Source organism: Haliaeetus albicilla, chromosome 9 (genome assembly GCF_947461875.1).
Source record: "Haliaeetus albicilla chromosome 9, bHalAlb1.1, whole genome shotgun sequence".
Lineage (NCBI taxonomy): Eukaryota > Metazoa > Chordata > Aves > Accipitriformes > Accipitridae > Haliaeetus > Haliaeetus albicilla.
Window position 1 is genome coordinate 30,707,204 of NC_091491.1, and position 10,883 is coordinate 30,718,086.

Consider the following 10,883-nt stretch of genomic DNA (forward strand, 5'->3'; position numbering starts at 1 on the left):
AGGGATTAGCTTTGCATAAAAGGGTCTGCTTTTTGACAAGAAGAAAAAAACTTTCCCATAACAAGCAGACGTCATCTTAGATATCAGCAGCAAGTCTTAATCTCAGGAAAAAGACATCAGGGCTGGCTTCTCATCCAAAAGCCAGATCTTTAAACAACGATATCTCCCCAAGGCACTGATACTCTGCTGGGACTTCTCTACTGCTTCATCCTCCACGCTGTCTCTCAAGCTACACAGCAGCACGGGTCAGCCCCCCAGGACATAGCTATGCTTTCTCCTCTCACCAGAACAACCCAGCATGTCACAAGATTGAAGATCTCAGGGGGCAAGTCATGAGTCTCTCAGGGCTTTCCCCATGCACTGACAGCACTCGCTGGGGAGGGTTGGGCTTGGTTTGTGTTTGCCACACAAAAGCTGAGAGCTGTTGACAAGCATAATAGCCTCCTCACTCAGGGGCATGCATATGGTAAATATGGGATTACACTAAGGCAGAAAGAAAAGATACCTTTGGAGCACAATTGTGTTTTAACTAATTTACCTGCTGCTATTTTCCTTTGTTATTGCAACCATCATGTCTCGGAGACATCATCCGTGAGGTTGCTTATATGCCACAACTACCTTTTTTCCCCTCAAATAAGAGGCATATGGACCACTGATAACTAACAAGTGCTGGGAAGCACAACACTGAAGGCCCCTCTTATAACCAGAGGAGAAGGGGTGGTAGGGAGGATTATTTGCACAGAATTCAGCTTGGGTTTTCAAACCAGTATTTATAGGTTTGGAAAGAGCCAAGAACAAAAACTTTAAAATAGTTATTAGGGGTTTTATGGAAACTGGATGAATGGATGGTTTCAATGGGAAGCCAAACAAATATAAAAAAGATAATTTAAGTCTGGCAGGAGACCTTAGGATCTTGAAATAATAAAGCTAAAAAAATAAGAAAATAAAGCTTTTGAAAAGTGACACAAAGCCTCTAGAGTCCAGAACAAACCCTTGTATCTTAACAGTAGAGATGCTGTGCTTGAATCATGGGACAACAATTGCTACTGTACTGCCCTCTTATTAATTATTATTGTTAACTCAAACTATGCTGTCCTATGCATTGCACTCTAACCACAGCAATACAGTCAGATAAACCATCCACTAAGCACAAAGATGGCATTTGAGAGAGAAGCTGAAGCCATCCAAAAATAACACCAAGTTATATCCACCAAGTGCCTTCTCCCACTTTGCTTTATCTAGTAAGCCATGCATATGCATTTAAATCCTTAGATGGTCATAACGGTGCCTGTACTAACCGCAGTAATATCCCTGCATTGGTGACCTTGTCTTATTTGGATCTGTGTCTCCAGAGCTTCTGTAGCTGGACACCTCTCAAAACCAACCTACAATCTATGGGAGAAATGGAAAGCTCCTTGCTCTCATCCCTTTTCTAGAAAATCAGACACTTATTCAAAGTAGTGACTGTGGCTTCTTTGTACCTGAACACCTATGGGATAAACGATGCCATGGTCACAGACACAACTGTCGGGAATGAGCAGAGTGTGCCAAACTCATGGACAGAGCTGATAATCCTTATAATACAAACAAGTTTTATGCCAGCAAAAGTGCATCTCTAGTGCACCTCCAGTGGAGTTTCAAAAGCCTCTTACAAAAACAGTAGTAGATGTAAGGTGAGTTTTATTAATTTAATTATCTTAGTAATTAGGTGAGACAACCTCAGTCTATTATGCACTGATAAATAAGGGAAACTGAGGCAGAGAGCAGTGAAGAAATCAGCCAAACAGTGGGAACAGCAGGAATCAACCCAGAACTTCTGACTCATGTGCTTGTGCTCATTTGGCTAATGCTCCTTTCACATAAGCCAAATCCTGGTTCTGGTCTCATTGAAGCCAATGGTAAAACTTCCATATATGTGAATGGAGCAAAGATATGAGACTTCAGTCTGTCATCTGCACTTTATAGGTTTGTGCCTTTATAGATGGGGCAGATATTTCATTCTGCTCTGTGGTTCAGCCAGCTGGACAGTGCTATGTATATTTAGGGCACAATGAGAAAAGTAAATAGCAATTAAAAACAAACAAAAAAACCCCCTTTCTTCCATATGGAAGATTTTAGTATTTTTAATAGTAAAATTACTCTTCTTCATTTATGGCACTTCCACAGAGAGATCAGTTGCTTGTAACCGTTAGCAGCAACAAAAGCTGAACTTGTTCTCCCAGAAGTCTGCTACAGCAGCCTGGCAGCTCCCGACGGCCATTGGAGACAACAGCTCGTGCCCATCTGTACCACGCACAAGAGACACTGCTGTGCTCAGTCATCTCTTCTGTCACCTTCCTGCTGACAGACATACTGCCGGATCCGCAGCAGCTAAGCTGGGCTCAGGTCAGGAGGCAGAGGGAGTTTTTCAGCAGTGAGATGGCTGCCACGGGAGGCAGATTAAGAACCTGATCAGCTTGCCCTCATGCGATGCTGAAGTGAGCATCAGAGGGGAAATGCTCTTTCTGCGAGACACAAAACTCTTATCCTGACCTTTTGGTAGGATGCTGACTGTCTTCCAGTCTGTATGCCGGGGTTCCTAGCGTGCATCTTCGCTGCCTGTTCCACAACGTGCTCTGAGGTTGATCCAGATGCCACGTGCCAGTGCTATGTAACTTCTAAAGCAATGGTCTGTGAGCTAGACCTCACTGGAGCAGAGAGCACAGTCTCTCTGCAGGAAGGGTTACGGCTACTCACTCTCCTCCCTGCTGCCCTTTGATGTCTGAGGATTGCTCCCAGAGAACGAAACTGCAGCTTTGGCCATCTCCCCTTCAGGGAGCAGAGAAACAGGGAACTTGGACTCAGGCTGTATTCCCTGAGCCCTAGCCTTACTTAGGCTTTTGTCAGCAATTACATGCTGTAAGGCTTTCTTAAACTATCAGCAGGTGACTACCATTGCTGTTATCCTTGAAAAGAAAGCAGCAAGAGAGTTTTAAAGCTCATATAAGCAAAAGATGAAAGAATTGAAGATCTGGTCCCATCTATACATTGCCTGCAATGGAGGAAAGAAAGAGGAACCATGTGTTTCATAAAAATTGCCTCTTCTCCAGTTCCCTCACTCCGTCAGTGCAGAAATGCTGATGCTTCCATGAGGGGCTAGCTGCAAAAGGCTCTACCTTCCCAATGAATGCTGAACTATTTTATTCTACCAGTGAACACCACCATCACTTGGCCATGGAACATGGAGAATAAAGAATTTATTGTGAGCAAACCCTGATAAGAGCGAAAAGCAATGTCTGCTGTAATAATCCTGCCTTGTGATGCTCATTTCTGAAACTTTCCTTTTTAGGGTAGAAATTTTCTATACCTTGTCCCTCCTCAAAGATGGTTTCTGTCTCTTTTCTTTTGAAAAGACTCTTTTGAAAAGTCTCCTTAGTCAGTTTGGGGATGATGAGCAAGGCATGAGGCTTCATCCAGTGATAAGAAAGCAATTGTCACAAAATTGGCAGAAAACTATCATAAATGATACTTTTTAAGGAAACTGAACTGTCTTAGCTCATACTTCTTAATCAGCTAGTTATAAACTCAGATACACTGAATCCACATCAGTCAGCATCTACATCAGTTGAATTAGTTCAAAAGAATTAGCTCAAAAGAATTAGTTGTATCTGCTCTACTCTCAAGTACCTTTCCAAAGAAGCCAAAGAGGTAACTGCTGAACTAGACATATTCTTCCCGAATAAGGTATGCAGAGGAGGGCTGGCAGGCTGCTGCCAGGGAAGACCAGGTTTTGAATACTTTGAAATCAACAGAGAAGTCTGTAACCACACAAAAGAGGGGAATTATCTCCCTGACATGGGAGGGAGGGGAAGTATGGTTTTGTCCTGTATCATCATTTTAATTTCTGCATACTTAACTTGCGCCATCCTAAACTCTAATCAGCTACGGTTATAATAAGCAGCCTTCAACTCAACCACTTTGGAGTCAACCCTTTGTGAAATAAATACAACAATCACAACAGCACACAGAGCCAAAAGCATCACATTTTACTGTGTTGGGCAGTCCTGCACCTCCCAAAGAGAAGGAATGCATCTGCTACTTGCTTGGCACTCCATTCTAGGTATCTTCTGGAAACCCAAAAGTGAGGATGAATCCAGTGTAACTGCTTGTCCCAACCAGTCTGGAAAGAAAAAGGTAGCAGGGTCAAGACTGCTTTCTCTGTAATGGATGCCAATAGAACTGAGAGGGGAACAGATCCTTACTGCTGCTGAGACTCAGTCACCGATAGATCAGATGAATGTGCTCTCTCCTGTTTTTATAGGTGAGGCTTCAGTAAGCATATTGCCTAGGTTTGGTCCAAAAATTAAGATAGATACAAACACAGCTCTCCCCATTACCTCCCTACTCATATACAGAACATTTGAGGCAACCACAAGCAACTTCACTTGGGTCAAACCAAATGTGTTACCACATGAAGCTGAATATAGTCCATATTTTATTCACCCTTTCAAAGGAACCGTGACCATGCAGGTCAGCAGGGTGGAGCTGGCACAAAGCAAGGGAAGGACTTGCCACCTTAAAGGTTCTTCCACAAACTCCCAGTTTCTCAGAGTGAGGAGGTATAGGTGGGAATACCGTTCCTCTGCCTAGATGGTTTCAGTCATTGAACAGTTCAGACTTCAACAAAACAGGGTGCATATGTGCAAACACGGTCACACAACACTAACCTCCGCATACTCCCAAACCCAAATGACATCAGGATTTTCTTTAATTATTGTATTTTTAAACCCTTGATTTTCTTGTGGTGGGGGCCTCAGAACCATTGGAGACCTTGGGGGGTGGAGGGGTGCCAAAGACAATTGTGGCCTGGGAATATTTGCCAGCTGGACTACGAGATTTATTTTTGGTTCTCAATTCTTTTTTTTTCTGTTCTCCTTGCAGATCCTGCTTTCTTGGCTCACTGGGATCTGCAAATGCCCAGCCTTACGAACTGCAAACCCGGACGGCGCTGGGGTGTCAGTCCCTGAAACTGAGAGGGCAAATGCAACAGTGAGCAGCAATTTGATATACCAGGAAGCCTGCCTTTTCACAAACTGCACTCACTAGCCACAATTCCTATTGAACTTTGAAGGCCCAGTTTTGCTCCTGTTTACACCCATTCAGCTTTAACAGCTACTGCTGATTTATATGAGGAATATGGTTTGGAATCTGGGATTCATTTCCTATTCTAAAGAAAGAAAAAAAGAAAAACACACTTTGAATCCAGCTATCTTGCAGGCTGAAATTCTGTTCTGCATTTTTTCCTTTCAATGCCACAGCCTCCTCTGCTCTTTCTGCCTACTTCCAATTTTCAGATGAACTGCTGAGATGCTGAAATTCAAACCACATGAACACACATCATATAAAACAATCACAAAGACTGTGTTGATTCAATATCTTCCTACCTACCCTTCCTACATGAAAGCAAACCCCTCTGATTGCCTAACACAGCGAAGACTACCTTGCAAGTATGACTGGAATTCTGCCTAGAAGTGGGTAAGTGCTGCAGGAGCCGGTCCTCAAGACTGCTGCCCACCACCAAGATGTGCAAGAGTGCCTTGAACTCAATTCCCAGCTGAGGTGCCAGCACAAGGGACCAAGAACCATCCTTTGAAAACAGCTGAGAATACAGGGTGTGATGTGAAAGGTGTTGATCTGCTCCAGTTGGCGAAGAGGCAGCACTATCTACCAACTGCATACAGAAAGGGGAGCTGGGAGAGTATTTTAGGTCACGCAGACCTCTACCATGGAGAAGTGTAGAGAACAACCACCTTTTATGTACTAATCACGAGGCACTGTCAGCAGCAGAGCTCTGAGAGAAAAGGCTAAAGCAGGAGGAGGACATTACAGGTGCGACTAGATAGTTACCACGCAAAGGTTCCGGAGAAACTGCAGCTGAAGGAGATGAGCTCCTACATGGAATCTCATTAACGTGAGCTACCTCACAAGGGACAGAAAGGAAACACGCAGCCCTCATGCTCTCAGCACGAGACGTGAGACAGCATAGGTGGACAGTCTGAAAATTCCCACATCCTGTAACTCTTGCAAAAGACTCTCATGGCCACTTTGTAATCAGTTACCTGCCACGTCCTTTCTTAACTTTTTCATCTTTTCCTCATGAGTCAGCTCCAGCAATACCCAAAGCAAAATAGATCCACCATTCAGATAAGACAAATCTTGTCCTATACACTGGTTTTATCTTTAGCAACCAGAGCTGGCAAGATAGCTAAAAACCAGATGGGTTTTCACAATCCTGTTAGAGAGCAGGAAGGTAAAGACTTACTGGAAGGGAAAGTCTAGACGAGCATTGCATAGCACAGTACGTGCAACCTTCCCCGCCCACCATTGTCCCCAGTGACTTTTCAGGGCTTGATCTATTAACAGGACACAGTATACAAACCACTTGGAATCCGTGGTCTTCTTTGGAGACTTTGTCTTATTCTTCACCCAGATTAGTGTGTTCTTCTGTAAGCCTTACTGACAGTGCCCAAGTTTCACAACGCTTCAGTCACTCCTTTCAGAAAGAAGGAAAATACTCTATCATCTGGATATGCCACAAACATCAAATGAGGAACAGCTTGCATGAACAAAAGCAGAAGCACGCTACATATGTGCTTGTCCAAATTATTTGGCAACCAACAAGTATACTAGGAAAGAACAGATAGATGAGGAAAAAATAGAGAAGTTATTTCCTCACGAACATTATTCTTAATAAATAACTTTACTCACTTTGCTAAGAATGATTTGGCTGGAACATGGTACTTAAACTGTCAAAAACTTTTATTTTTGAATTGCTCTTCATGCACTGCTTCTGTCAGATTTTAATTTGTTTTACTGGATTGGGGGACCAGAATTACACCCTAGCATTGCACTATCAAGCAGCAAACTTCCCATTTGCTCACTGTTCTGCTTGCCTGCCTCCTCTTTGTTTTAGACTTCTTCACTGGTATGTAACATATTTCTGTCCACACCAAAATCCTAAACTGCAACTCTAGATGCAAAATGCCCTACATGGATAATCAGGACATAAACAACCATAGCAGAAGTTGTTTTCTGACCTCCTACCACTCAACATTAGAACTAAATTCAAAAGAAGGTACTTCCTTCCCTTCCTCTCATCCCCTCATTTTTCGTTTTCCTCCACTCTATACAGCTTCAATGTGTACAGTTTGATTTGCAGAATTTTTTAGCTCATCCCCCTGGGTCACATATCTGTGGATGATACCAGTACAGGATTAAATACCCTAGCCAGCATCAGGGGGTTTGTACAGTATGCCTTTTCAGAGCAAAGCACCTAACAGTAAGCCTAGGCTTAAAGCATATGAGCAGAATTTGGACATGCAGGCTCCATCGGCAGCCAGTACACCGAATGTACTGCCACTGCTTGGAAAGCAGACTTCCCTACCATCTTCTGGGTCTTTTCCTTTTCCTCCCCCGACAAGATCTCTTGTCAGAGGAAGGGAGTTCAGAGCTTCTTTCTCTCTACCGGCAGGTTGCTTTCACTCTGTTACATTAATGGGAATTGCAGGTACACTTCAGCCCAAACTTTAATTTCTTCAAACAGCAGAGAAAAGGCTACATGCACTTGGGGAGGAAGAATATACATCCGTTTGTGCAATCTTAGCTTTCAAGGGGAAATGTGCAGTGGAAAAAGAAGGAATGATAGGGGAAATTAAATTAAAATGCAGGACAAAGAATATTAGTAACAGAAGGGAACTTTTACCTGTGGTGGTGGACAAAATGTTTTCAAGATGCTCAGTGAGAATACACGGGTGTACAGGAAGCCCAGCAGACTATCCAAATATGATGCTGAGTTGGAGGGTTCTGGGGAAATTGTCCTGTTTCTACAGTCTAAGAGAACGTAGCAGCTCAGTCCATCTCTGACCTCGGTGGCTCTCTTGTCCCTTGTTTCTCTGGGTTGGCAGGAGTTCATCAGAGAGTCTGGCAAGACAGCCCTCCAGGCATTCCTGCAGTATCTCTTGGCTCTCCTGCCAAATGGTCTGGGGCATGTTCAAAGGCACTGCAAGTGAAGAGGGGAAGCAGGGAAGCACTCCGAACACCATGGCATGACTGTGTTCTGGTAAGATTTTCCTAGGTACTGTGTGACAAAGAACATGGGAGGTTGTTTCCACTTACAGACCTCCACCAGCCTCACAGAGGACAGTCACTCTGTACAGGCTGTCATGTCTAGAGCAGGGTGGCTGAGATGTGCACATCTCCTATTTTCGTTCTCATCTTCTCATGTTTTTTGCCCCATCCAGGCTGACTTCCCACTTTGGTCAAGGCAATGGTATTTATCATAGCACCATAGAGAACACAGGATGGAGACACCCAACCTGGCAAATGCCTTCTGGCACCAACGGAGTTATTAATCATTAATGATTTACACCACAGGCATCTCAAACATGCTGCCACTCCTCCTGCCCCTGTAATGACGTTCTTTTATGCCCTCTCAGAGTCTTACCTTTACCTTACCTTTACCTTGGCTCTGGCCCAACCCCTGTTCCTCAAGCTCTTCACCACAGGGTCAGTCTTCTCACCCAGCCTGCTCTGCCCTGCTCTCCACTCTGCCTAGTCAGTCTCTCAAGAAGATTGATTAGGTCACATGGAAGGAGCTAATCACTGTCATCCCAACTGGCTCTTCACCCCAGTGTACATGGCCAACATCAGTTCTTGCTCTGCCCTGGGTTCCTTTTGAGATCTGTCTTCCTTTGTTACCCTTTCCTGTCCCACTGATTCCCCATCCCAAACACTGCCAGCCTGCACGCAAATAATTTTCAGAGCCTTTCTACTGTGTGCTGCAGCTTCATCTCCAGATATCTTACCAGTACCTTGTAGAGTGGCATTAAAACATCTCTATCTCCATAGGTCACCTGTCTAATACACCTGGATTGTACTTACATTGGCAGAGTACAGCCACCCTCTGACCACCAACGCTTGAACATCCAAGACTGTACTGCTGATGTTTCAGTTCATTTAAAAAATGAGAATTTGCTAAAAACCCAACCACACATAAATGATGATATTAAAATTCTTTTCCTACTCCTTTTTCACTCTTTCCCATAAGTTCACTGGGGTGGCAAGGTTTCTGATATGGACACCAGCCCTTTGAATAAAACTTGGCAGGTTTCACACTACTCGTTTCTCTTAGGCCAGTACAGTGCTGCATGACATTAACAGCTTCCAGCCATACCACTGACAAGAGGAAAATAATTCCTTCTGTTAGCAATGACCTTCCAAAGTAGTGCGCTTGCAAAGCATAGTAAGTGCTAACAGCCTTTTTTTTATTTCATTGATTTTCCCAAATCATTGTCAGAATTTCTGTTAATAGGTTCATTAGTCTCACAACAAAGAGATGATGCATATATCCACCAAGAAGAAACCACAAAGAACTGCAAAGTACTCACAGGACATGAGAATGGTGTGATGTAAATGTTAGATCAGCTTGGGGCACAGGTGGTGCTGCACAGCATTGCTCTGCCCTCCCTGCTGTTATAAATTGGGACGCAGTCAGGTTCACTCTGATCTGACATAACTGACCAGACCCCAGTCTGGTCATGGACACTGCCCATTTCTGGGCTCCGTGCACACAATCAGAGTTTTATCCCTTAGCTCTATATAGTTCAGCTCACTACATGCTGTTGACTTTCACCCAAACAAGCTCAGTTACCTTTTTTGTCCACACTCATCTCTGTTGATCATTACTATCTTTACCATCGCTCATTCACGTATCAGAGAGAAAAATGCTTTAGCATATTGAGGGCATGTCCACGTGGGGCTAACATCATCCCACTGTAGATGCTCCTGAATCCAGAATAACACATCAGTGCTCTATTCCACTTGGCAAATTAGTACTACTGAAAGACATGGAGAAGCAGCCCACTGCAGAGCCAGGCTAACGTGGCAGAGCTACAGGCTCCACGTGATACTATGCTGCATAATACAGGTGCAATAGTTTGTTCAGAGCTAGCACAGGTGTCTCTAACTTGGCACTACTCCACATGGTACAGACTAGCCCATCCAGGTGTTTGGTAGTATCCTCCAATATTGGGGGTGTTTCAGTGAGTTTTATGGGAGTGATCTATTTTGTCCAAAATTCACCAGATGGCTAAGTTCTCTCTCTCTTTTTCTTTCTCTTTACAGGTAATCACCATGAAATGAACATAAAGGCAACCGAAAACTTGCCAGCCTTCGCATTATCTGAAGTCACTATTTCACCATTTTTGTCAACTCCATGTCATTTCCCCCATCCTTGAGTGGCTATACTAGCAGAAGAGAAATGTCTTTTGATCAAGATACTTACCTATTATGCAAAATAGTAAAAGCATATGTTGATAGACATTATGTCTTGCATTGTCAAGCAAAGAGAGGAAACTTTGACTACAGCTTACTGTCAACAAAACCCAATAAAAATAGTACCATAACAATTGCTCATATCACTGTATTGTAACCTCTTTAAGACTTAGATTGTTTAATATGTGGAACTTGTATGGCACCAACCTTAACTAGCTATGCTTTATTTCTTGCATATTTCATGTTTCACTCCCCCATATCTACATCCTACTGGAAAGTTTCAAAAGTATTATTTATCTCTTATGCGATAGTAGCAAACACAAATCACAACAAACTCAGCTTTTTATCTCAAAATCCAGAAAAAGCAGGAGTACATCTAGAGTAAGAGGCCCCAGGTTTAGGGGATTCAGCAGTAGCTAGACCATCTATGCTACTTTCTTCCCATGGTCATGTTTTTGCTTTTCTGAAACTACACCTGCATGCCAAACTGGACAGATTCACATCCTCATGACCGGAGAGAAGCACAGTTTTAACTCTCTCGTGCAATCTTCTCTGGCTTGCTTTTGCTATTT

General features: G+C 43.4%; 1 protein-coding gene across 3 annotated transcripts in view; it reads right to left on the minus strand.

Moving 5' to 3' along the window:
* The window catches only part of OSTN (osteocrin), a 53,023-nt gene extending 44,462 nt beyond the window's left edge, over positions 1-8,561 (minus strand). Inside the window, exon 1 of one of the 3 annotated variants that reach the window (XM_069792402.1) lies at positions 8,494-8,561. Coding sequence is in view for 2 of the 3 variants with exons in the window: in XM_069792399.1 (XP_069648500.1) it covers positions 7,742-7,951 (210 nt within the window). In the remaining variant the exon portion in view is untranslated. Of the gene's footprint in view, positions 1-7,741; positions 8,009-8,493 lie in introns of those variants that run through there. The other 2 variants (XM_069792399.1, XM_069792400.1) reach the window with 2 other exon arrangements.
* Positions 8,562-10,883: the final 2,322 nt, after the last annotated feature.